This window comes from Mustela nigripes, chromosome 1 (assembly GCF_022355385.1).
Source record: "Mustela nigripes isolate SB6536 chromosome 1, MUSNIG.SB6536, whole genome shotgun sequence".
Taxonomy (NCBI): domain Eukaryota; kingdom Metazoa; phylum Chordata; class Mammalia; order Carnivora; family Mustelidae; genus Mustela; species Mustela nigripes.
The window spans coordinates 97,122,288-97,150,147 of record NC_081557.1 but is presented as its reverse complement, the minus strand read 5'-3'; the positions used below and the strand labels follow the sequence as shown (position 1 = coordinate 97,150,147).

At 41.7% G+C, this 27,860-nt stretch overlaps 1 protein-coding gene and 1 long non-coding RNA gene across 6 annotated transcripts in view; one reads left to right on the top strand and one right to left on the bottom strand.

Annotated features, from left to right (window-relative positions):
- The first annotated feature begins 598 nt into the window (after positions 1–598).
- Positions 599–27,860, top strand: part of HOATZ (HOATZ cilia and flagella associated protein) — a 29,112-nt gene continuing 1,850 nt past the window's right edge. Inside the window, exons 1-7 of one of the 5 annotated variants that reach the window (XM_059392825.1) lie at positions 599–840; positions 4,368–4,453; positions 5,012–5,481; positions 6,558–6,628; positions 24,284–24,346; positions 24,973–25,025; positions 27,272–27,345. In XM_059392825.1, the coding sequence (XP_059248808.1) occupies positions 5,256–5,481; positions 6,558–6,628; positions 24,284–24,346; positions 24,973–25,025; positions 27,272–27,329 (471 nt within the window). In that variant the 5' untranslated portion in view covers positions 599–840; positions 4,368–4,453; positions 5,012–5,255 and the 3' untranslated portion in view covers positions 27,330–27,345. The other 4 variants (XM_059392822.1, XM_059392830.1, XM_059392835.1 and 1 more) reach the window with 4 other exon arrangements.
- Positions 24,259–26,866, bottom strand: LOC132013088 (uncharacterized). The gene is made up of 3 exons (XR_009402873.1): positions 26,803–26,866; positions 25,942–26,034; positions 24,259–24,316 (listed from the first exon to the last, which is right to left on the bottom strand). It is a non-coding gene; the product is annotated as an uncharacterized LOC132013088 (long non-coding RNA).

The window sequence follows — 27,860 nt, the reverse complement described above, 5'->3', positions numbered from 1 at the left end:
ATTTAAAAAGAAGATGCTAAAGTCCAGTAATTTCTAATCAGTCTGATTCTTCACTTCTTCCTCTAGAACAACATCCTCCAAAAGCTACAGAGGATAGAAAATGTTCAGATGGTGTGTCCATGTGTGTTAAGAGTAAGTTTGTCTCCATCTTTCGTAATTCCCAATCCCCATCACTCTAGTGTTTTTTCAAGGAGTGATAACTTTAACCAATACAAATTCTCCAAAGCTAAAGCTGAAGGTATGTGTGTTCTCTACGCTTCTGGTTTTGTTCCTAATCATCAACCTCATCTCCTCTCCTTGGCGCTCCTTTCCCAACACCTGCATCACCAAAAGCCCAGAAATTCAATAAAACAGTAAACAGTCTCTCTGAAAGGTACCTTCCTGGTTTTGTCTAAAACAAATGCAATCTTCTGTTTGGTCATTTAAAACACCACAAGCATTCTTAGTTAGATTAAATCATGGGTCTCCCTGGTCTCCAGGCATGCCTAGACATGAACCATAAAGGGAATGAGATCCTTGGAGTTTCTGTAGTAACTACAGGCCAAATCAACAGCAACCCTAAAACCCTAAGAACAAGCATTCTTTTAAAACACAAACACACACACACACACAGGACAAGGCCACACACAAATTTTTTTCTCGTTATTTTACTTTTTTTAGTTGCATGACCTACAAAATAGACTGCATTTTTAAAAAATCAATTTCTGGAGGCATGCATCTTGATGACTTTTACACACATTGTCTTTATTTTTTAAATTATCTTGGAAGAAAATCTTTAAAAATATAAATTTCAAGGCATCTACTGCAACCACGACCTTGGAAGGCAGCAATCCAGCCCGGGTAAGAAATGCTAAGATGCAACTAATAATCATAAAACGTCTATCAGAAGAGATATTTAATATAATATTGGGTAAAGTGACTTAACAATTTGAAAAAAACAGGATTGTTTTTGTAATTATGTCCTGACCAAAACTTGTAAGTCTGCCTATGGCTAATGGAATGGAAGCTATTTCACTCCTGCATTTATGTATGTATGTCTGTGTAGCTATAAGATGCAAATTGGTTCAACAGTTACCTCTAGAGAGCTCTCTGGTTACTTAGCTCTGATTCCAGCATATTGCCTGGTATGGCTTGGTATCCTGTACGTGTTAAAGAGGTGTGAGGGACTTCTGTGGTGTGTTTCTCCAACACTGCGCTTCTCCCAAAGATAAGATGAATACAAAAAAATAGTTAGAAATGACCCAGCTTTTATAATTTAACTTTGTAAGTTCATCTTGAGAATTAATGTTTTCTGTACTGTACATTTTATACTTCAATGTCTTACTCTTCATTTTGGTGTTCTCAGAACACATGCAAGTGGCAAAAAAAAAAAAAAAAAAGTGCTGTCTTTCATCGTGAAAGATGATGCTGTAACTCGAACTCCTCCTTGAGAAGTTCTGGTGGTTTGATAATGTGAGTTTGGAATTTGTTTTGAATGATCTAGATTACCGGCCCCTAATTCATGCTACCAGTGGCATCTATGAAACCATTTCCTGGGTTTAGGGAATCAGTCTCTAACTGGGAAATTTTCCTCTGGGGAAAATAATTTAGAACAAAGTTCTTGGGGTCAATAGTGAGTGCTCTATACCATATGCAAGAAGACAAGAGTGGAGGGTTACTTCCAACTGAGTTCCACAAAGCGTGGAATTAGAATATTCTTTATCCTCCCCCGACACATTCTCTGAAGGAGAAGAGGGGAAGGAGTAACTCAAGGAAAGAAGTATTAGTAGAGGGCTCCCAGAAATTCTTTGGAACTGTCCTCTTGTCCAGTCGAGTCCAAATACGCCTAAATATATCTACATCATCAGATGTGGAATTGTGAAAAGAAAATGTAACTGGTCACAAGACACTGTTTCTCTGGTCTCCCCAACCCTCACCCTGAATTTAGTCTTGCTTGGAGGACCTACTGGAGCTCCTGGTCCTCGGTGGACCTTCCCTGACAATTAACAGTCCTCGCTGAGGCCCCACCCCCACTTCTATTTCTCCCCAGTTTAACAGTTTATTATATACTGTCTTGAGTGGTAAGTAATGTGTGTTCACATTGTGTGACCACCTAGATTATACATATGGAGGGTAGAATGAATGACCTTGGGTGCTGAACATCTAGCAGGTATTTAAATAAGTGTGTGAGCACCAAGCTTTGATCTAACTCAGGAGCTGGTCCACTCACTATTTGATGAGAAGCGCCAACCCTCCACTCACCACAAGGCCCTCCAAGAGTCTAAGGGAAACCCAAGGGGAAGGTGAGAGTGCACATGGGACTCTCCAAGACAGTCGTCCCACATGCCAGAGGCCACCCAGGCCTATCTCCGTTTGGAAAATCAGAGCCTACAATTTGGTATCAGACCAGGCTGTTTCCCCTGACCAAGATGGGCATGAAAACTGGGCGGCCCTGTGGGGCTGCTTGGGGAGGGGTAGGGGGTAAGGAGCGCTTTGTCCTTCCTGCCCTAGAGGGAAGAGAAACTTCTCAGGAATCTGTGTGTGGGTCTCCAGGGCCCTCCCCGCAGAGACCCGCCCTCGGCCCCTGCTCGTGGCTTTCTCCCCTCCCCCACCCCGCCCCTCCTCCACTCCACCCCACCTCGCGCGCGCCCCGCCCCCGCCGCCACGGGGTTCCAAGGGCGGTTGGCCAGCCACGGCCACGGTCACTCGGCCACTCGGAGCTGCGGGGCGCACGGGGTGGAGAAAGCCGGCTTTAGGGTTTGGGCTGGGAACTGAAGAGAAGTTTTCTGGGGCGGAAAGGAAGAGGGAGTGAGAAGGTGGGAGCCCGACCCGAGAAGGGAACCTGCGGGGGCGGGCCCTGGAAGGCACGGGGGACCGGCGCGGGGACGGCGGCGGCTGGGATGAACCCGGGAACACCTGGATTTGGGGGGACGCGGCCCTGGGGTGCAGGTCCCCTCCGAGCGCCGCCGGCTGGCCTTGCCACGCCAAGTGTGCGCGGGGGTCCGGCAGGGGCCAGCTCAGCCCGCGGGCCGGGCGAGGATGCTGGCTGGGCCCGGGACGTCCCCGGGGGCCCCGCGGCCACGTCCTCGCGCCCGGGCACCGTCGGGCATCGCCCGGGGGGGAGACGAGGCCCGGAGCCCGCGGTCCCCCCGCCGGGGGCCACGGCTAGGCGCCGCCGACCGTCCGGGAGCTGCAGCCCGCGGGCGCCCGGTGCTCGGTTTGTAGGCAGTGTCATTAGCTGATTGTAGTCGGCTGCTTACAATCACTAACTCCACTGCCATCAAAACAAGGCACAGCGTCACCCGCCGCCCCGCGGGCAGGAGGACGCCACCCTCGGCAACGAACGGCCCACCCCAGCGGGCGTCGGGAGGAGGCCGCGCTTCGAGCTGTGGCGCGGCGGCGTTGGCGGCCGCCGTGTGCGCGCAGGGCACGTTGTCAACCTGCGAGGACGCTCGGGCTCCGCGGCCCGACGGCTGCCGCTAGATGCAGTTAAACGGTCCGCTGCGCGGGGAGCGAGGGCAGGACGGGGCAACCCGCCTGCAAGGAGGGAGACAAGTGTCAAGTTTAATGGCTTTAATCGTGAGCTGTAATGACCGTTCAGACTTCCAGGAGGAGTCCCCTAGGTAACGTTTAATGCTGTACGGTGTGATTCATTGTGCCTTTTTCGTTATTTAGTAAGGTATTCGCTAACCCACCAACTAAAAGGAGCTACCATTGAACCATGAACCAGTAAGGTTTGTCTATCACAACGTATGGGGCGCCAACTTGGGACTGCAGTGCGTGAGTCTAGTTACTAGGCAGTGTAGTTAGCTGATTGCTAATAGTACCAATCACTAACCACACGGCCAGGTAAAAAGATTTGGGAATCATCCAAATGGGCTGTTTGTGCACATCATTGTGTTGGGGCAGTGTGGGGTTTGGAAATGCTCCAATATTAGGAATTGCCCATTAACATGAAAAAATCAGTATTTTAGCAGCTAAATACACAATGTATAATTTATATGTCTTTATAATTTACCAATTTCTTTCAGGCTCTTAACCAAAAATAATTTAGATATATTGGGAAATAGGATTTTTTTTTCCTTCACTGATCTATGTCATTGTATAGACTTGTGATTGTCCACGTTTGAACTATGAGACCGTATTAATATTTTGAAAGAATAAAGTGCCATTAGGTCATAAATTGTGGTTACTAACCATTGCTGAGTTGGCTTTCTGATGTCCATCTCCATTCCTGCCACAGTAATTACAACTTTGCTATGGCTGGAATGGTTAGAGTGTTCCTAGATTAACGAGATTAACTTTCCTGGGAGCAGGAAAGTTATTCACTCACACTTATTAATATTTTTATAAGAATACATGAACACTTCTCATAATTTATTTTTCAGGAAGGGACTGAGTCCACACATCAGATACAGTCCTTTTAAGTGCCCATTTAGGACGGTTGCAGAGCAAGCAGCTTTTAGTGGGACAGGTTAGTAAATGCACTTACAGTCTAAGTCCAGCATCTTCCATGAGACTGCTCTTAAAGGATGGGACAGGATAAAAAGTTTATCCACAGTTTCTTCTCGGCCAGTTCAGTACCCTGGCTCCTATAGGCTAGGATGTTAGCTGCCCTGTGGAATTCTCCAACCAGTGTCCACATAGGGCGTGCTGAGCTGTGGCAGTCTGGTGTGGAAGGAGAGGTGGGTTGGGGTGGTAGGACTAAGGGTTGAAAGGCTTTATTTATGGGGCGCCTGGGTGGCTCAGTGGGTTAAAGCCTCTGTCTTTGGCTCAGGTCATGATCCCAGGGTCCTGGGATAGAGCCCCACGTGGGTTTCTCTGCTCAGCGGAGAGCCTGCTTCCTCCTCTCTCTCTCTGCCTGCCTCTCTGCCTACTTGTAATCTCTGCCTGTCAAAAAAATAAAATCTTAAAAAAAAAAAAAGATTTAGATAAACTTGGGGGTAAGGAAGCTGGGTTGGGGGAGAAAGAGAGAGGGTGAAGGCTGACCGCGGTGCTGTGAACTCAAGTGCCCCCTACTAACTCCCAACAGGACAAGAACCACCCCAAACCTGAGGTTTTGACTGTTCCTATCTCGTGGCCGAGGCTTGGACGGGTCCCGAAGCCTGTGAGACCGCAGAAGGGGGCTTCAGCTAGCCCGCAGGCACGCGCTGGACCCTAGCATCTCTCCAGGAACCGAAGGGCTTCTGGCGGCGGTGGATGCCCGCGAGAGGGTTCTTTGCAGGGCGGGGCTGGGAGAAGGGCGAGGGAACTCAAGAGAAGCGTCCAGAGTTGCCATGGAAACGGGGGCCTGCGGAAGGCTTCCCAGCCACCGGGAGTCCCGTGAAATTTGCCCCCAGGGACTACTGGTGTTCACCGGATCTTCAGAACAGGACTCCACCTTGGCCAAGCAGTTCTGGACCGCAGCGTCCCTGTACCCCCCTAACGAATCGCAGCTGGTGCTGCCCCGAGGTAGCAGTCAGCGCCTGCCGGTGGCCCGGCCCTCTAGGCGCCGTCCGCGGGGTGAGTAGCTGCCTCCCGCCGCTGGTTCCTGCCTCCGTCAGCAATAACCAACCTCTGGAAGATCCCAGAGCCGCTCCCACAAGTAACAGCTAAACCTGCTTCTAAAATAGGAATCTTTCATTCCAAATACTTAAAAAACCTATACAAGCAGTTTTTAAAAAAATTTTCAGCAGTTCTTCCACCGGGAAAGCATCAGTGGTATGCTTGTTACATCTAAAATCACATCTGAAAGTAACCCTTAGGTTATGGCATCCATTTGGCTAAACAGAGAAGCATCTAGGGGAAATGTTGTGTTGACTGAAAGGATGTTAAGGGTGGTTGTTTACATAATCAAGTTCAAGCATGAAAGCCTCAGAGAAAGTTGAAAGCAATATTAGGAACCAAGTTCCCAAACCTGTAAAACCTCAGTAACCCAAAGATACGGAAACTGTTATTATGCAATTTTTATAGGTATAGGAGGCTCAGATAACTCCCTCTTCTTTAGAAAGCTTAAATATCTTTAATCCTATAGTCTTTCCAATAATTTCTTCACTTCCCTTTTGTATTTTTTTTTTAAAGAAAATTTACTTCCAGCCTTTTAGCCGTGAGAAAAACAGTAAGTACCAAGTCTCATGCATTTCAACATCTTGATTCCTAGATCCTTCAGAAAATAGGTAATAAGTATAAGGAGTCATCTTTACACGTTGGTATAACTTTCTGAATTGCATACCAAAACCCCATCTCAGAGACCATCCTACTTATCCGGAGGTGAATGTCGAAATTCCCCTAACATGGTGAATAGAACTGTAGAAATTGGAAACTCTTTTACTGCAAATATGTTCTCTCCAGAGACCTCTTCTTGTCTCTGGACTCAGGCTTACTCCTCTCCTAAGGAGATTAGAGGCTCCCGTTGGCTACTGCTAATTACTTCAGTCTCCAATTATTTAAGAATCTGGTTTGTAAAATTTCAGGACACTACATATTTGTATTTCTCTTCCTACTCTGTTACCTTTTAACATTTATCCAAGTTTATATCAACATTATTATAACACCATAACAACATTATTTCAGATTGAATTCCATTTTATTTCTTTTAGAGACTATAAATGTCACTGCTGAAACCAGAAAGATTGAGGAATCTGAGGAGAAGAAAAAGTATCTCCAAAAGGTAAGCCAATATTTCAGAAGGTAATCTGATTTTCATTAGAAATTCATCATTATTTTCTAAATAATCTCAGTTATTCTTTTTAAACACATATATGTAAAATATTTCTACTTCTGGTACATTAGCTTGAGCAGTTAGAGAACTTTTATTTGAATTTTAATTGAGGGTTAAAAAATTGTATTACATTTTGGTTATTCTCACCCCAAGGATATTCAGGAATAAGAGAATCAGAGGAAAATGGGGGGAAATGAATTCACACACCTTCCATCCAGTAAAGCCCCAAACCATATACAGTGTTCTAAGAACATTGTAATAACTGGAAAAATCAAAAGGGCTGACCATCTTATTAGGTCAAAATTAAAAGATCGGAGGAATGAGCCTGTCACCTAGGACCATTTATTTTGACTAAAGGCTGAAATTCAACAAATTAGTATCATCAAATCAACTGAACACATCTCTTTTTGGCAACAGCCCTTGTTTGTTTTTCATGGCATAGACACAGACTTAACTCTGCAGTTCATTCAGTGATTTATAGGAACACTTTGTTTGGTTAATGGCTAAGTTCCATCCCTATAACTGTTCTTATACTATAAAAGCAAAGATAGAAGATTCAGTTGGGCCTAATGTCTTTAATCATGGGATATTCTGGCAAACTCAGACTTGTCAGGAATTCTACATAGATTACGGAACAATGCATTTGTGTTTGCAGATCACATTAATTCACTTTACAGACTAGTGGTGATTCCTCCAAACAAATGAAGTAATTTTAAATAGCATTTGCTTCATTCTTGAGGATATTGGGAACTATGTGTTTGTACTGGGACTTAATGGGTAGGATGGAAACGAATTTTTAGTGATGTAAAAATCATTCCATTTTTGGAAGAAATTAGAAATAAAAAACTAAAGATACACTGTTATCAATTCTTATCATGTTTTGTCAAACAATTACGATGATGTGAGTTACAAGTGGCTATTCTGCTAATGGGCTATTAGAACTGGCTTCCTTGCCCTGGGTTCTTTTATTAATTACTCAATTCTATAGATAGAATTGATTGAGAAGTACCAAGTGCCAAGTACCTTACTAGATGCTGGGAATGCAAAGATAACACGCGGCCCTTGATCTCAAAGAGTTTATAGTCCAGTGGGAGAGAGAGTCAGTTGAAGTCCAGAATTATGATACTTTATTATGACAGATGTATATGGTCACACTACTATGGAAACACATTGAAGAACATCACAATGAAACTTAAGGAATCAAGAAATCTTCCCAAAGGAGCTGAGTTTCAAAGAATATATTGAGTTTCAAAGATTATGCACAGCAGTGCCCACAGCGCACAAGTTAGCTTCCTAACACCCAAATCCAGTCGTGCCTGTCTCCTCCTGCATTAGGGTGCTCGGGCCACAATCGTGAAATACCACAGCCTGGTTAGCATGAACAACAGAATTTTATCTTCTCCTGGTTCTGAGAACTGAGAGTCCGCGATCACGATGCCATCATAGCTGGTTTCTGATCCTCTCTTCCCAGCGTGTTGATGGCCGGCTTCTCGCTGGGTCTTCACGTGGCACAGGGAGAAAACTCTGGTGTCCCTTTCTCCTCTTACAAGGACTCTAGTCCTATCATATTAGAGCCCCACCTTTGTGACCTCATTTAACCCTAATTACCCCGCTAAAGGCCCTATCTCAGAATAGGCCCTATCTCAGTTACACATGGAGTTAGGGCTTTAACATAGGAATGGCAGGGTGGGGTGTGGGGACCATTCTGTCTGTCCATCTACTTTCATTTTTCTCCTGGCTCTCTAGTTCTACAGGATCAAGACCAAATCCCCCAGCATGGCATTTAGGTTCCTTTCCATTCTGACCATAACCTGGCTAACTTCTCCTGCCACCCTTCCCCCAACCCCAGTGTAGCCCACTCTGTACCACTGGTTCTCAACCACGAGGCGAGGGCACACCAGATCCTCCCTCTGTGTGCTGTCAAAGTGACGAGTGGGTGAAATAGTCTTTGCTGAACTTCCGTGTACACGTTATTCTGTGATATCTGCCAAACTGTGCATTAAGTCAAGTGGGTCCTGCAATGGGGTAGAGAAGATTCTGTCTGTTGAGGGTAGAGGAAGCCCAAAAAGCAGCAAGCCGGCAGGAAAGAGAGAGAATATCACCGAAGGTGTGCCTTGTGAGTACCGAGGAGAGCTCAGTCAGTACTACATAGCAGAGTGCTGTTCAGACACACTGTGGTACAAAATGCAAGAGAATCCGCAGTAACTGAAGGCTGCTAGAGATACTCTCGTATCACTGTGATGTAGAATTCACAACAGCCCATTTAGTGAGTGTAAACCTTGTGCTGTAAACTCACCTAAGCACTTTACATATATATCAATTCACTTTCTCCTTAAAATAGCCTCCTGCTAATTCTCCCCATTTAATCAAACCAGGCCTATGTGATTTTCCAGTTCCCACAAGTGGCAAGTGGCAGAGCCGAGATTCAAAGCGTCTATTCTAACTCCAAAGCCCATGAGACTCATTGTATTACAATGATTGCTGGCCGCGGCACTGTCTGGGTCTGCTGCCAAATAATCTAAAATTCAGAACTGTAGTACAAATAAAGCAAGTATGAGAAACAGAGTTTCCAGCCGTGTGAGACCGTAGCTGTTTCCTCAACCTGCAATGCGCTTGTGTGTCTGTACCTAAAACGCTCCTCCGCATTTGTCTCCAAGGCCCAGCTCCAGTGCCAGCTTCTCTGGGCCAAGAGAGGCAAGCCGGAGGCCGGCAGGATGAACAGCTTCCTCCTGCGTGCTCCTCCAGTAGGTCCCCTCCACCTCCCTCGTTGGGGTCGTCCCCGTCTCTGGCCTGTGTTATGGGCCACTATGCGTGTTTCCTGGCTTTCCTGCCAGATGACGGACACTGTGGGGTAGTGGGCTATGGAGACAAAGCGAGTCTAGAGGTCTCAACTCTGCCACTATTTGCATGACCTCGAACAACCTCTCTAACTCTGTGAGGTTCAGCTTCCCCAGACATGAAAGGAGGAATGTAAAAAAAAAAACTTTGATAGAGTTGACTAAGTTACGCACAGCCCCTGGCCACAGTTTGCCTTCAACAAATATAAATTCTCTTCTCCTCTAGGAGGCTGGAGATCATTTCTTATTGCTTAAGCCCAGTGCCTTTCTGGTTATTGGAATTTAGTACGTATTTGTGGACTGAATAAATAAATGCATAATCAAATGAATCAATGAGCAAACATATGCTCTATACAATGACATTTTCATTTTGCTTTGCCTTTCCTACATGTATCCATCTGGCCCATTTTTCTAGGTTGATAATTTTTGCAAGAATTCTCCTCGGAGCTAATCTGTTTGCAAGTCTGCTTGAGGAGCACGTTAGCCCGTCACCTCTCTTCTCAGTTTTGCTTTTGTCTCATGGGTCTCTCTGTGCCGAGAGGAACTCTGTGACTTCGTTATGAAAGCATAGAGTCAGTATTTGGATACCACTGTTTTTCTAGGTGTGTAGCACTCTACCTGCCCTGCTGCCCTCACCATTTTAGAATTTTTAGCTTGATGGCAGAAAATAAGTGGCGGTGGTAGGTTCTTTTTAGCTAATAAAAAATTTACAATGCTCTATTCAATTTCAGAGAATCTTCTACATATTTTGAACATAGACATTGATAAGTAAATACCTAGAATGGTGTTCATCTTAAAATGCGGGGGAAAAAAACCTTCTCCTGAAGGTTTTTCTTCTACTTTTTCTTAAAACTAACAAAAAATCTAAAAATTTATTTTCCATGTGTCTTAGAAGTATCTTCATAAAAGCTTTTTCTTCCAACTGATATTGATTTTTGGGGGTTGTTGAAATTTTTAAAGCTGTAATGTTATCCTCCGTTTTGGAATATATTCCAGGTATACACTGTAAATGCTTTTGGTTAGTGGACAAAATGCTATTAATCACAACTACTATTTCTTTGATGGATTCCATGGCAGAAAATCAAAAACAGTTGAGTCTGTCGAGATTAAATGGCTTACTCTGTCCATAAAGGAAACCTTATAGCACTATACTAGACTATTATTCTTCCTTTGAGAGTTTAAAAGTAGTCTGAAAACATTATAATAAATGAATAGTCAGCTAATTTTTTGAAATCATAAAACTAATTTGCTTTTTAGTTTTGCCACCTTTGAGAAAGCTCTTTAGCTGATTATCTCTTTATGAAAAGAATTATAAATAATTCATTGGCTGGGAGAAGGAAGAAGAGATCAGAGTAGTATTTTAAGGCATATATATAGATGGCATATTGGAAATAGCCATCTGGAATCAAAGTTCTGACATGAATGCATACAAGCTGAAGATTTTTACAAGAAATTATGCAATCTACAGAAAAACAGTACTGACATACTCCTTGTTGGGAATGGGGTTTTAATCCATCCTATCACACAACCTGGGCAACCAAGATTGACCATAGTTTAAGTCTTCCTCAAAAGTGAGCTTGCTGTATGGAACTTCCATGAACCAGAAGCAAATCGTGCTATGAGAAGATTCTCGAAGGAGAATCTAAGAAGATTCACAAGAATTTTTTTTTTTAATTTATTTAGCAGACAGAAATCACAAGGAGGCAGAGAGGCAGGCAGAGAGAGAGGAGGAAGCAGGCTCCCCGCTGAGCAGAGAGCCTGATGCGGGTTCCATCCTAGGACCCTGGAATCATGACCCTCGCTGAAGGCAGAGGCTTTAACCCACTGAGCCACCCAGGCGCCCCCTTCACAATAATTTTAGTTACTGATTTATGAAACAAAAGGAAACTGGAAAACTTTAATGTTATTCTCCATTATCCTACACTTAATAAGGAGGGATACCCAGACTCATTGTAAGTCAGTTTCATAGAGCCAAACCAAACGTGTAGGAAATGCAGTATAAGCAAAGTTCCTTTTCCTCCATAAAGTAAATACCATTAGGAAACAGTAGGTTTCTCTTTCACCAACAAAAGATAGTCATTTAAATTCCTGTTGTTCTTAATTTGTCAAAGAATTCAAGTGAAAGGATATAAAAATAGTGTGGAATTCACAGTAACAAGCAAATATTTTGGTAGCAAATGATAATTAGATTACATAAATATGAATTACTCTTTTATGTTATCTCTAGTACTCTTTGTTTTCAAACATAATTCAAACTCAGGAAACATTTTCAGTTGGCAGATGAGGTTCCCCTCTTAATCTTCTCTGTAACTTCTATAGTCCATGAAAATGTTCTTGGGGAAAGGGATCTCGTAGATGGGACTTGGGATCTTAGCGGGCGAATTCATTGCCCAAGACAGACCCAGCCCCAGATTTGGACAGAACTATGTCCCCAGAGCATCTTTTCCTCTTTTCTTTTTACAGATATCTATGTACTTTACCTTCTATATACATTCACCTTAAGAACATAAAAAAAAAACATTTTAAACTCTAAGATACAACTGGTCAAGAACCCATACTAATAATCTCCTTGTAAAACATGATTAAATGAAACCATTGAATGCAGAATAAAGTCCAAAAGGATGACATATATTTCAAAATAAATGACAAGACCATAGTGGAAATACGGTCTACAGGTCACAGAACAAAATCACAGTCCATGAGCATTGTTGTTCTCTGAAGGAACTGATAGCAGGGAAAGGCAACAAAGAGAAATGTAAGGTCAGGGTGTGAAGGTTCAACAGACCTTGTCATGGGAATTAGAATACAGGGTCAGGGGTGGAAAATAAGGCAGAATATCTGGGATACCAGAAAAACAAGAAAGATACTGAACACAGGGGACAAGACAATTTTTCATATACTAGAATTTGTCCGGAGAGAGGCTTGGCTATAAAAAAGAAAGCAAAGCCCTGGAAACATAAACCTTTCTCCCCAACAATGACATTGCTAAACAGTTGTGCTATTCCTCTACTGCCATACCCAGGAAACTATTTTAAAGCCATTAATAGTTAAGGTAAAAACTGACCAATGGTAATCTTTCTTGGCCAAGCCAAAAAAAAAAAGCTCAAAAATCAACTTGGCTCAGTTGGTTAAGTGTCTGACTGTTGATTTCAGCTCAGGTTAGGATCTCAGGGTCATGAGATCGAGCCCCACCTCAGGCTCCATGCTGAGCATGGAGTCTGCTTGGGATTCTCTCTTTCCCTCTGTCCCTCCCACTCATATGAGCCCTCTCTCTCCAAAAAAAAGAAAAAGAAAAAAAATCAATTTACAAACAGTTGATTGTATTAGATAAACAAATAAAGGTATATTTTCCTTGTTATAGTAATTCAGTATAATTTATTAGAAAAAATTTACCTGTTATTTAGGATAGAATATCTACTAAGCCTTGAAACTTTTGCTATAAAGGACAAGAAAGAATTTTTTTTTAATTTTTTATTTTTTATAAACATATATTTTTATCCCCAGGGGTACAGGTCTGTGAATCGCCAGGTTTACACACTTGACAGCACTCACCAAAGCACATACCCACCCCCTTCTCCCAAACCCCCTCCCCCCAGCAACCCTCAGTTTGTTTTGTGAGATTAAGAGTCACTTATGGTTAAAGGACAAGAAAGAATTAAGACAACATTTAATAGGGCAACATTGGTGCAATCAAGGGAACAGAAAGGATTTCTGCAAAGACAAACTGAGATCTGAAGGGGCAGCGGGCATTAGTGAGGCCAGGAGAAGGGGTGGAGGGGGCAATGGGCAAGCATTCCCGACAGCAGAGGCAACTTTGCAAAGATCCTAAGCTTCAAAGGCCAAAGGGCATTTCAGCAGCTGAATGGCCAGTGACGTCATGCAAAGCTTAGGCCCATGGTAAGAACAATAAGAAGCCACTGAAGGGTTTTACATTGGGAGTTCACCGTATCAGATTTATTTGGGAAGGTCAGGAGAACATAATATGGAGAAGAGTTCCCACTAAAATACGTATGATGGAGCAGAGCATGGATTGGAAGTGGCCAGAGCAGAAGAGGGCAAAGGAGAGTAGAGGCCACTGCTGTGGTCCGGCCGCGGTGGAGATGGCGAGCTTGGATTAGGAAAAGGTGGATTAGAGAGAGAATTAGGAAGTCAAACCACTAAGGCTTGAACTATATATTGGATGAAAGATGAGGCCGAGCGATCTGTCGAAGGCGACTCCCAGAACTCGGGATCCTACAGCAGGTGCCATGTCCGACACAGGGACGCTGGGTAGGTCAAGGTCGGGGTTGCATCGGTGTCTTGTTTCGGTTTGTTTCGGTTTCGGTTTGTTGGAGAGCAGACGGTTAAACACTCTGCTGAGACTTAAGGAGTTTGAGGTGCCTCAGAGATAAATAGAGCCATAAGGCCTGAAATTCGGGGAAGTAGGGCCGGAGATGAGATTTGGGCATGATCTGAAGGAGAGTCCCCGACCCCCTCCTTCCTACAGCCTAATGGGCAGCACAGGAAAGACACACCTGAAAGGAGCAGGTCAGTGCTATTAACCCCTTCATCTTAGCTACATGCATCAATATGATGAAAACCTTGAAGACTCAGTAGTTGTTTGTTTGTGTGGAAGACAAGCTTTGGTAATCAGACCAAATCATAATAATATATCATTCAATCGTATATACTCTATTGAACTGTAAAGTTTAACGTTCATTTTGTGCTCCCATTTTTCTCAACCTTAAAATTCAAACCTCACTTACGGCTTTTTAAAAAATAAGTGCCTTTTAAAGCCACATTAGTCCATTTAAAAATCACTTTACTTTCATGCATCTATTTTGTGTGACTGCTTTAAAACAAGAGCAGCACTCTTCAGGGAATTATTATTGGTTTCCATTAAAAGATGTGTACAGAACTGAGAAAAAATATTTTTTTATTCTTCACAACAGATGAATTAACATTTTATTAAAACCTACATTTAAGGAAAATTGTATTGACTCCCTCTTGTGTAATGACATGTTTTTCTCATTTTAGTAAGCTGATATGTTTTTCTCATTTTAGTAAGCTGTCATTTTTAAATGAAAATTATAAATGTCGGAGCTGGGACTTAAGCCAGGATCAAGCAATTTCCAGGAGGTATGGAAAGGTGCTTAAATACGCATCTTTTTCCTGCCAGTCAGCATTCTCGCTCTAATCAATAATGCTCCGACGTCCGCCATTCTCTCTCGCAGATTGCTGCTCTTAGGTTTGCCTCGGAAAACTCATGCTGGAGAAAGCCTTTTCACGGATTATTCAGGCGATCTTTGAAGGTGGATAGTAGATCATTCGAGGTCCAACCATTCTGTATCTTACTATATCGTAGGTATAATTTTACTCTGTGGAAACTGTAGCATCTGTGTAGCAGATTTCAATTAATCGGCTCAGGGAATGGGAGTAAAGTTATGGAGGAAATTCATCGTTGAAGCATTATCAAAATCAGCGCTAGCAGGTCCATGCTGCCGTTTGGAATCAAGCCCAGATGTGAGACTTTTTATTGATGATACTGGGTTTTACCTAAAGCCAATGAGAATCCTCACCTTCCTCGAGTTGGCACTTGTAACCAGGAAGAGAACAGAACCTGCTGCGGAGTACATCTGTAGGACTAAGATCTGAAAGTCGCTCATGCTCCCATCGGACTCCCAATCATAGGCATAGAATTAAAAATTAAATTTAAGAGCCTCGAGAAAAAAGAAATCAGATAATGTTCTTAACGGCTGTTAAACTGTAGAGCTTTGGCTCTGCCTAGATGATAGTCTGAATCTGGAATGTAACTCCTATTTAATAGTTAACTTTTAGTCAAAAAATCCTATCCTATTTAATAGTTAACTTTTAGTCAAAAAATCCTATCCTATTTAGTTTATATTAAATAAGATCTTAGAAATCTCATCAGTTTAAAGGTACTACTACTGGGACACCCAACTGGCTCAGTTGGTTAACCATCTGGCTCTTGGTCTCAGCTGAGGCCTTGACCTCAGTGTTGTGAGCTCAGGCCCCACATTGGGCTCCATGAACATGGAACCTACTTGAAAAAAAAAGTACTACTATAATTCAACTATTCTTTACCCTTTAACACACTTTTTGCAAAGCGCTACGTGATACCATAAAATAAACTTTGGTCAAAGCTGACCTCAAGTTCTCCGCTCTGTGTATTCCCATAACACTAATCTTCTACTAGAATATAATTCTTTTGGAGAATAGACTAAACTTGTCTTATCCACCATGGTTAATCCCAATTATTAATTTTTCACTTTCAAAATGAAGATTGCATGAAGAAAGCATCTATCCCCGTGTGTGTGTGTGTGTGTGTGTGTGTGTGTGTGTGTGTAAGTGTTCCAAAATATCTAGGATGTGTTTGAAGGAGTCTAGCCAAAGCGGCATGGGATACGGAGTCAAACAGTACTGGGACTGAGTCTGAATACTTGGTCCTGCCACTTACTAGTTAGTTAAGTGACCCTGAGAGAAGTGGTTTCTTTTATGTGGTTGGGTTCTTTCCATATGTCAGGCAGTGATAATAATAATAACACCCACTTCCCTGCGTCTTGAGGACTCAGTGAGTGATTCCCCACACAAGGCCCGTTACCCAGCAGTTACTCAGTGAAAGTCTATCTTCTCTGCTCTCTCTCTGTTTTCTTTCATCCCATAATTAAAAGATAAAATGGTTGTGGGTATAAAGTAAGCTTCAGTATTAAACAAAATGCTTTGATAAAGGGTAAAAGGATAATGCAATAGATTTTGGAATGTTGTAGACTATCATCAAAAGATGATGAATGGGGGACGCCTGGGTGGCTCAGTTGGTTAAGCAGCTGCCTTCGGCTCAGGTCATGATCTCAGGGTCCTGGGATCGAGTCCCACATCGGGCTCCTTGCTCCGCGGGGAGCCTGCTTCCCCCTCTGACTCTGCCTGCCACTCTGTCTGCCTGTGCTCACTCTTGCTCTCTCTCTCTCTCTCTCTGACAAAACAAATAAAATCTTTAAAAAAAAAAAAAAAGATGATGAATGGATCGCAAAAGGCACAGTCCCCCAGATTTTCACATCCTGAATGAAAGACACAATCAAGACTGGCTTGCCCATCATGTTAAGGAAGGAGACTTTCCTAATATTTCCCCATAATCCTATATTTACCACCTGCAAAAGTAAAAAATTAAAATTAAAATTAAAAAAGAAAAAATATATATATCACTGAAAATATATTTTGAAATTTTAACTATGGAGCCAAAATGTATGGGCAGAACTGGCGAACCCTTGCAGGTAAATAAATTTAAATTTATCGTAATGCCTCACTCTATGCAAATCATGATGAAGGTTTGGATCAGTGATTCCCAACTAGAACCCTATCAAAAATCCACTGGAAAAGGGCTGCTTTCTCCTATACAGACCCTTTGCAATAGTTCCTAGAAATCTGGAAGAAAAGTCTCGTATGGAAGCTGATTTACTGAAGCTACGGCACTAGCAGACGTGGCAAAGAGCTGCGCAGTTCAGACCTGATTCAGTCCAAGGCAAACCCCACTGGTGAGCTAAAACTAGAGTCACCATTAAAATTAAAGTGACAAGTAGGACCCTAACCTGAATAAGTAGCACGGGTTTGGTTTGCTTGTTTGTTTTGCTTTTGTGTTTTAGCTGGATGAGCCTGTTTGTTATTTCTTAAATCAGTTTGCTATCTTTCCCTAGCAAATTGTCCATTTCATCTATATTTCCAAATGTATTGGCATAAAGGATTCAGTGGGTTTTTTTTTAATTTTTAATTTTTTATAAACATATATTTTTATCCCCAGGGGTACAGGTCTGTGAATCACCAGGTTTACACACTTCACAGCCCTCACCAAAGCACATACCCTCCCCAATGTCCATAATCCCACCCCCTTCTCCCAAACCCCCTCCCCCCAGCAACCCTCAGTTTGTTTTGTGAAATTAAGAGTCACTTATGGTTTGTCTCCCTCCCAATCATCAACAAGTCAGGAAATGACAGATGCTGGCGAGGATGCGGAGAAAGGGGAACCCTCCTACACTGTTGGTGGGAATGCAAGCTGGTGCAGCCACTCTGGAAAACAGTGGGGTTTTTTAAAACATTTTATTTATTTATTTGAGAGAGAGAGAGAGAGGATGAGAAAGAGAGCATGAGAGGAGAGAGGTCAGAGGGAGAAGCAGACTCCTTGCCGAGCAGGGAGCCCGATGTGGGACTCGATCCTGGGACTCCAGGATCATGACCTGAGTCGAAGGCAGTTGCTTCTGAGCCACCCAGATGCCCTGGATTCAGTGTTTTTAATCATCTTTTTAATCCTGCCATAGCTGTAGTTATTTCTCCTTTTCATTTCTAATCATTTGTATTTTTTCTTAATAATTATGCCAAAGGATCTATTTTAATAGTCTTCAAAAAACCAATGTTTGGCTTTGTTATTCTCCATCATATTTTTGGCCTCTGTGGCACTAGTCATTTGGTTTTTTATTACTTCTTCCTTCAATATTGAATTAGTTCTTATTTTCCTTCTACCTCCCTTGACTTTTCAGTTTGTTTCTTAATTCTCCATTCTCTTTCTTTTCTACTATAAGTATTTACAGCTATAAATATCCCTCAAAATACTATTTTAGGTGCATCTCACAAACTATATAGTATTGTCATTATTATTTCATTTCTATGTATTTCTAAACTTCTACTTTGATTTCTAATTTGTCCCAAGAATTATTCAGAAGTATGCTTTTTAATTTCCAAGTGTATGAAGTCTTCTTAAGACATTTGGTTTTTTAATTTCTAAAGCATATTGTGGTCAGAAACATAGTTCCTGTTTTCTACTAAATCAGGTTTAAGCAGAGTCATATTTATATCAAAGTCTTCAATATGATGCTACCCAACTATCTCACCCTTTATAATCCTTTTCCCCAAAACACACATCTTGTCCCAAGCAAACGAGGCTTATCATCATCTTTAAGCACCTTTCAGCTCATTCCTATTTCCGTGACTCTATTTTTAACTGGACTGTTACCTTCTTTCCAGCACTGAGCATGCTTTTTGTGTTATGATCATTAAGTTAGCCTGCTGCTTATCTAGCTGCCTTTCTCCCTTTGGTGCATAAATTTAAATTCTTAGGTTGCTTATTTTGGAGCTCCTTTAATGTTCTTCTGAACTTTCTATAGCTTTTAAAATTATAAACTTACATTAAGATTTAGATTTAAAAAAGATTTAGATTCAGAGTGGATGTGTTTAAATATTATTGTTATTTTTTAAATATTTTATTTATTTATTTGACAGAGAAAGAGAGATCACAAGGAGGCAGAGAGGCAGGCAGAGAGAGAGGAGGAAGCAGGCTCCCTGCTGAGCAGAGAGCCCAATGCCGGACTCGATTCCAGGACCCTGAAACCATGACCTGAGCCAAAGGCAGAGACCCAACCCACTGAGCCACTCAGGCGCCCCTAAATATTTATTTTTACGTGTTTTTATTTCATTTTCCGGTGTTTGTGCCATGACCATATATTGCATTTATATTCAGTGGAAAGAAAAAAGAATTTCTTTAAATTTCCATGTGAATTAATGTATTTCCTCTAGTATTTTTTTAGTCTATTTTCTTCATGGTTTCTTCCTTTTAGATCATCTGCTCCTCTTGTTATATAATAGTAATATTTTGAGAACTAACTACATAGCACATACACTGTGATTCTTATTTAATCATCAGAACAATCTCTGAGGAGGACCATAACTACCTCTGTTAAAACCTGAGGAAGCTGAGCTTGAAACATATAAGTGGCTTTTTCAAAGGCACATAGCTAAAATATAGTAAAGACTGAGTCTGGGCGTATCTGACAATGGACCAAGGTGCTTAACTACTATACCAAATTAATTCCAAGAATTTCTAGATTCTCTGAGTTTTGGGATGGTTGCCAGGTGTCTAGGCAAAGAATCAGTTTTGAAATCATTCCAATACTCTTCTAAGATAGTTTTAGGATTAAATTTGGTAGTTCTGCTTGTGCTGTGGTAATGCAGAGAAAATTTCTTTTGGTAATGTAGATAAGTAATCAGAGGAATAGACACATGTGCTATTTCTGGTTAATGATTCACTCAAAAAATTACAGTAATAGGCCAAGGAAAAAATACATTTTTCGTAGGAGAACTAGGTCTTGTGAAGAAAGGACCTTTCTTTTAAAGTCTAGTGTTTTAATTATTAAGAGTCTCTTTAATAACTGAAGATTACCTAGGGAGAATGTCTATACTGCGCTGGGGAATTTGTGGACAGAGGCATTTGCATTGCGTAATCAAGGGCGGATAATCTCTTGGGCACCCCCCCTCGTCTCCCCTCCTGGTCTCCCCTCTTCTTCCCCCCAGCTCTCTCCAGCAGCTCACCTGGAGGCCAGAGGTGGAGCCGTCAGTACCCTCTGCACCTGTCCACAGAGGGCAGGCAACCTATCCTTCGCTTCTTCCCTCTCTTCCACATTTTGAAAGCGTTGGAAGAAAATTTTTCTCTGATAATAATAATAACTACCATTATTAAATATTTAGCATTACGCAGTGTTGGCATGATCTCCAGTTTTCACAACAACCTTCCTTAAAAATGAGAAATCCAAGGCTCAGAGAGTGGCTTTTTGATTGACTCTGGATCGTAAGCCTCTAACCTGTGGGTTAGTGATGACAGTTAGAGGGAAGAAAGGAGGAACCAGTGGGGATAGGGAAGGTATTACTTGCCATTAAGCATACAGCAGAACTGAGATTCAAACCCAAATGCTTGGCTCTAGAATATATGCTGTGACCCCCAAGTCATTTGGCTCTGTAAAGCTAAAGAGCAAGAACTAAGCAATTTAATTCTTGATGTGACACTAAAATTCATTAACCACCTATGAGATATTAAATCTATATATTATATATCTTAATTTCCTAGAATCAATTTTTATTTCATAACATATTTTTCAAGAACAGTATATAATATAAATTGAATTTATAAATATATAAGAAAATATTATATTAAAATATTATAAATTCTGATTTCCCTATATCATTTAAAGAATTAATAAATTTTATGACCAAAATGCCTTATAAATACAACATTCCATTATTGAACACAACCAAAATACTGTGATTAGAAATGATTATTCTGTTGTTATAAAATTAACAAACTAATATAATATAAATTAACAAGTAAATTATTTATTTATATAATTATAATATAAATTAATAAGTAAATTATTTATCCCTACTGCTAAGGTAAATTGTAAGGATTTTCCCTCACCACTGAATTTATTTAACTAACAAGGCAGAGATCTATTAGACTACTTGGCCATGTTTTTGTTCTGATGACACTGTTGCCTACAGTAATTTTCTTATTCATTCCCAGGAAACATGTCCAAGAAGCAGAAATCAAATCATATTTGAAAGCTTTGTTTCTGGTGCATTATATTATAAAACTGATTTGCTACTAAAGTCCATTAAGGTAAAAAAGGACCTGAAATCAAAAGAAAAAAATGCATCTATTTTTTTTAAAGATTTATTTGACAGAGAGAGATCACAAAACAGGCAGAGAGGGAGGGAGAAGCAGGCTCCCCGCTGAGCAGAGAGCCTGATGCGGGACTCGATCCCAGGACCCTGGGCCATGACCTGAGCCGAAGGCAGAGGTTTTAACCCACTGAGCCACCAGGCGCCCCAAAATGCATCTATTTTTTAACATAAAATCTGTGTGAGTTGTTTTTCACCAAGAAAGGAAGGACCAGGGGATGATGTGAGAGGGGTTTGGGAGCTAGAGACTGAGGTAGGTAGAGGCTCCACAGCCAATGGCTCCTTCCCCCACTTTTAAAATAAAATTCTGTAATTGGAGCCCTTGGCCAGGTTACACAAGCCATGAGAACTCACGCTACACGGTGATGCTGGTAGCTCCGTGCTGGCTGGTGGCGTTCTCCTACCGTGAACATGTACTTGGTCTGGACCAATCCTAGAATAAATTCTCTAAGACAAATGAATTTTTAATTTTACAATTTCTTTTAGATCTTGTAACTAAATACGTGTCTATGTGTATATGAGCAGTGTTAACGACTGTCTAATTTGCCTATGGCTACATACATATATATATAAAGTCACAGAGTTTTATTCATAAGGGATTTTAAGAACTATTGATGGATAGATTGTTTAATTTCGCTTACTAAAATGTGTTTCTTTTTCTTCTTTTTGTTTTTGCTTAGGCTAATAATTGTGTATTAGTGCAATGATTCCATTCAGACATAATGACTCAATCAATTCAGTTCAACAAAAATTCATTGACTGTCATCCATGAGGCACTGCTTAGCTCTAAGGAAGGTTAAAAAGATGAACAGACTCGGAAACAGTCATGGTCGCAACTATGAGATAAAAGAAGGAAAGTAAGATCAGTACCTCAGTAAAGGTATAAAGGCCTATATAATCACAGTTTGGGGACAGCTAATTGCAGCCAAGTAGCACGTGCCTAATGGAAAAGCTGGAAAAGAAACCAGCTTTGAATACCTACATCAAAAACACGCTAAGTCCTTACCTACAGACGTTATTTAATTCAGTCCCCAGCAAGTAGACAGGTATTATGAAACTTAGTGTTTACAAGTACCCTGGATTATTTTTCTTTCAATAACTGTGGTATAAGAGGCCTGAAACTCAAGTAAAAAAGTAGAAATCCTGTCCCAACATAAAAATGTCACAGGCTATAAAAAGCAAGATTCATGTGACATGAACAAAAGGAGGCAAAGCCCAGGAGCAGGTGCCCTGGCCCTAGCTGCTGATTGCTCACACCCTGCATGGGCTCCTTCTCCCAGACATCTCTTTGGAGCACTTGCGGGGCTGGTAGCTTCTCCTGGAGCCGTCTGGGCGGAGGACTGCTCCCGAGGAACGACTTGGCCATGCAGCAGCCTCTGGGGCTTTGCACAACCTGCTTCCACTGCTTCAAAACTCTCATCCCCATGCTGTGTCTGTTGCGATCTCGTGACTCCCACTGGCAGGCACCAGCTTGTCTCCTCTGGGACGTCTTCGAGGCTCCCCGTACATACATCCCCACCCTAGTCTGAATTCAGGGTCTCTCTTGAGGTCTCTGATCGCACCCTAGACTACCCGCATGGTAGCACATTGGAGACTATTCTCTGCAGTGCCCTTGCAGGCAGGAAATGCCTTGTTCAGCCCCTAGCACAGCCACGGTACCTCACAGGGGCTCTTTGTGGGTTGAAATGTGTCTCCGCTTAAAAAGGATACATTGGGGGCGCCTGGGTGGCTCAGTGGGTTAAGCCGCTGCCTTCGGCTCAGGTCATGATCTCAGGGTCCTGGGATCAAGTCCCGCATCAGGCTCTCTGCTCAGCAGGGAGCCTGCTTCCTCCTCTCTCTCTCTGCCTACTTGTGATCTCTCTCTGTCAAATAAATAAATAAAATCTTTAAAAAAAAATCAAATTAAATTTAAAAAAAATAAAAAGGATACGTCGAAGTCCAAAACATTGTACCTCTGGTTGTGACCTTATTTGGAAATAGAACTGCTATAGATGGAATTAGTTAAATTAGTTAATTCTTACTGGATTAGGGTGGGGTGTCCTTTTGAGACAGCCGGGAGAAGACAGCCTCACAGGGAGCAAGCAAGTGCCTGTGCAGGCCCAGTTCAGAGTTACACAGTTGCAAGTAGGGAGTGACACAAATTGCCCGTGACCACCAGAGGCTAGGCGAAGGCAAGGGAGGGGTCCCCTCCAGGTCTCAGGGGAAGCGTGGCCCTGCCTACTCCTTGATTTTGGACTCCTAGCATCCGGAATTGTGAGACAATAAATTCCTGTTGCTTTAAGCCAGCCAGCTTACGGTTGCCCTAGGAGAGCAATGAATGGATGGCTGACTTTGATTGTGTACCCGACTATGACAAATCTGCATCTCTTCTGTTATTTCTTGCTTCTAGCCTTGATCTAAACAGTGCTTCTTTCATGTTATTTGGCCACTTGAAGTTGCAAATTTTATTTATCTGATTTTCAGGTTTTTCTTTTGTTCTCAAATAGTCGCAATGGCGATTTTCTGCCTTGATATCTCCAAAACTGAACATAACTGGATTTTCTGAAAGAATTTTTGTACCTGTATTTCCCTCTCGTTTGTAGTCTATATCTTGATAAATCTTCATGCCTACACTAAATTAGTTTTTAACACTTAGGAAAATTTCCCTGAGAGTGTCTGTGTCTCAAAATCAAAGGCAGAGGAGAGATGAACGAGATTCCATATGTGACCTACTAAGGGCCTTCTTGTCATGGCTTGGGTTGTGGGCTGCTGCTGGAGTTTGCTGACCTCGCTACTTAATGGCGGTTTCGTGGGGTGTGAGGCTGGGCTTTGTTGTCAAACAGAGCGGGATCAACCACAGTTCGCCGCTGTGGGCAACTCCTTTAACCTTAGTGTCCTCCTTTGTAAAATGGGGTCATAGTAGTGTCAAACTTCTGAGTTATTACAAGAAAATAATGGCATAATGTACATACACTTCTTAGCATAGTTTAAGTAGTAAAGTCTTAATAAAAGTTTTTAGATTATTAGATGGGCACCAAAAAATACACTTCCACTGAGTATCAAAGTCACATTGTTTTATAAAGCAGTGTCCTCTGGAATCAACTGTGTTACAAATGGAAAGTATAAATCTATCATGGAAAATATTTTGAAATTCTACCAAAGATGCCAGATGTAAAATGTAAATGTAAAATGTAAAAAAATGTAAATGTAAAAAAAAAAAAAAAACTATCCTTTACAGACAAAAGCTTGATTATTGAGTCAAAAAACTCACCCACTTTTTTTTTTTTCCTTTAAGCAGGCTAAAAGGAGAGATGAGATTCTCCAACTCCTAAGAAAACAAAGAGAAGAAAGGATCTCGGTGAGACTGAGAGGCATTCAGATGAATCTGTGTGGGGTGGGGACACTACGGCAGATTCTCAGAGGTTTTATGGATTGTCCCCATAAACCTAAATACTCATAATCCAGAGCCTTCTATCTACTGGTGTGGGGGCAGGGGATAGACATCAGGCAGTCTCGTCATCCTTGAGAAATCAGAGTTCTCTAGAGTGTGCAGCTCTGCTCGGAGAGAAATGAGGTGGCCGTGACAGCAGGTTTGTTGTCCCATATGTTAAAGCTGTAGGACAGTCACATGGGCCTCTGTCACATGGGCTACCGCTGTGCTCATCTTTGTTTTACAATGACTGATCGTTATTAGATCATACAAAAACAAATGCTTAATGAAGAGAAACACAGAAAAATAGTAAAATAAATAACAGCACCCTATAAACTTATAGATGTACCAACACCTGCTCTGCGGACTAACCCCTAAATACCCTTCATTTGGAACGTTTCTAATCCCAGTGTCTCCAGGTTGAAGAAGCTAGTCTGTACCAACTCTGATAATTAGACCTTAAGTTTGTTTTTTTTTTTCCCCAGTAAGGAAATGTCAGTCAGTGCAAGAAGTAAAAATTATGCTTTTTGAGTTCTGTCTTGTTTTGTTTTTAGAAAGAACTGGTTTCCCTTCCTTATAAGCCAAAGGCCAAAGTACACAAAGCAAAGTAAGTTTACATCTGTCAAAAATGTTCTTACCTTTCTAGTTCCCTCTTTAGAGAAGCACTTTTTTGGTACTCCCTTTGCCTCCTACCCTCTAGCCTTCTACTGTATTCCCAGATTTCTTCCCTTGAATAAACCTTCTCCTCATCCACATTCAAGTGTGTGTGCCCATTTGCGTCTCTGTGCAGTAGGCCGGGGTACAGCGCTCAGGCAGGACAGCCTATCAGGCCAGAATCCCTGCACCCATTCCCTACCCTGCACTTCCCATTCTGGCCCCCCAGCTCCCTCCCCACTCCCCACACTTAGCCCCCTCATCTGTAGCAACTCAGCAGGTCTCTTAGATTACCAGCTCCCACACCACCAAAGGCATCCCTAAGCTTGTTAAACCTTGGTTCAGGTAGCAAGGGCTGGAACCCCACAGGGAGGGGTTCATAGCCTTATTATCCCCAGAATAATGTTAGAGCAGGAGGAGGCCCACGGTCCAGAAGAGCTGAAACCACCTATCGCCAGTTAATCATTGAAGAAGCTCTAAGAAAACAATCTTCCCACCTTTTGTTTTATGACTGAAAGTCCATGTGGCTAATTCAACATTAATTTGGCAAATACATATTTGCATGCTGTATTCAGGGAAGAACAGTTAGAGAGTAAGAGAATGTAGATTCTTCTCTCATTGAGGCTGATTCCCCTTAATGTAATCAAAGTAATACTCTTAAAAAATAAAGAAGTCCATAGCAATTTTTAAAAGTTTTGAACGAAATGAAAAGATCATTTAATCTCCTGGCTGTGTTGTCTACGTAATACTCAGCAGTATAACTTCTTCCTTCTTAGATTATTTGAGCCAGCTTCTAAGAGTAGAGCAAAACTTGCCAATGGAAAGATGCATTTATCTGATTCAAATAATGGGTGAAATCTGGTACTTACACAGTATCAGCAGTAAGTCTGGGCCCTTAGGTTTCTGGGCATATTTTTATAGGAATCTTCAGGACATTCCTGGTAACACCTCTGTTGATTCGCCTAAGAGTAAAACATTATTTCACAGTTTGAATGGATGATTCCGTATGTGTTTGCCTAATTCCTTTTGTATTCAACTTGCTCATTTTCGCTCCTCTGCCCTGAAGCCTTAGATCTCACTCCCTTTCACTGGGACATCTTCCTCCTCTGAGCATCTTATAAAGTTACCATCTGTACCATTTTTTCTGCAAATAACTGTTTACTACAAGTAGCCATATTTTATAATCACTCAACTCATCAACTATTACATTATTTAACTTTTTTTTTTTTTTTTTTTTGAGAGAGAGAGAAAGCACATGAGTGAGGGGGCGGGGTGATGGCAGAGAAGGAGAGAGAAACTCTTAAGCAGGCTCCATGTTCAGCACGGAGCCTGACGTGGGGCGCAGTCTCACCATCCTGAGATCATGCCTGAGCCCAAACCAGGAGTCAGACACTTAACCACCTGAGCCACTCAGATGCCCCTCATGTATTTCTCACCTGTCTATCAACTATATTGCAAGCTCATTGAGAAACTGAGTCCCCCAAAGTGCCTAGCACACTGACTACATGTAGGAATTCAGAAAATATTGGTAACAAAAAAAATTTAGTTCCAAAAGATCATGTAGTTCAGTATTAGCTAATCTAGAAGGTGATGCTTTTATACTGTACATGATAAACTTTTTTTCAGTTTTTGACACTATCGTAAAATACTTCACTTTTGCCCTCTTTTCCTCCCTCCATCCTTTCTTATTTGCCCAACCCCCACCCCCGCCCGCACACAGAGATACACACCTTTACCATCGTCCTCCAACAGACCTTCTGAGGATAATCCAGATCCCCTTTTGTCAGAAAGAACTAGAAATAGAAAGTGTGTTCATAGAAAGGTTTTGGTATCAAAATGTTTATTGATGTATAATTCCTGTCTACCACAGGAATACTTGCATTTTAAAAGAGGTCTGACTAGAAGGAAAGAAGGACCAGTGGGTAATCCAAAGAAATCAGTCACCCGTGATGATCACAAGTGTGACTTGTGAGCAAAATACATTGTGTGTAGGCAGTCTTCTCTCTCGTCACACTTCACAGCACAACGACCACTCTTCCCACCTGCACGTTTATACTTGGCTGCCCAATCTGATGCATGGTCACGATCCAAGACAGTAAATCTGCACTGGGGAAACTTTCAGAAGTTGTTTCCCTGCTGCGTGGTCTTCACAACTACAGAGCTCTGTGTCTTAAAACAGATTCACGTTACTGCCAACAGGAAAGTGATGTCAGAGTCAGATAAGGAAGACCAAGAGGAGGTCAAAGCCTTGGACTAACGTGATCAACGCAAGGGTGAGGATGGCTTACTTAGATCCTGACTTTTCAAACAACCTTCTCTAATAATCAGGACCCTTGGGATCACTTTGTTAAAACAAAGAAATAAAAGTTAAATATGCAGACTTCTAGGAATTTTACCAGTTACTGAATACTTGCATCTACTTTACTTGGTGGGTATTGCTGGATGTGACGCCACATAATCATCTCTCTCATCTCCCAATTCTGAAACCCCCATTTATCTTATTTTCATGGGCAGGGTATGTCCAGAACTACTGTATTTGATCTATATTATGAGTAGCAGATAAAATGGGGGTTTTATATGCTCCAACAGGAGTTTTATATGCCCCAACTTGAGACAGTTATTAAAAAATCCTGAAAACACTAAAGTCTTCTCGCTGTAAAAAAAAAAAAAAAAAAAAAATCTATATAAAATCCATTTACCAAAACTTGGTTTATTCAGTTTCTGGAACATGTCTGAAGTTAGAAATTAATTACTTCTAGTTCTGCAAGTAGCTGGCTTACTGTTCCTA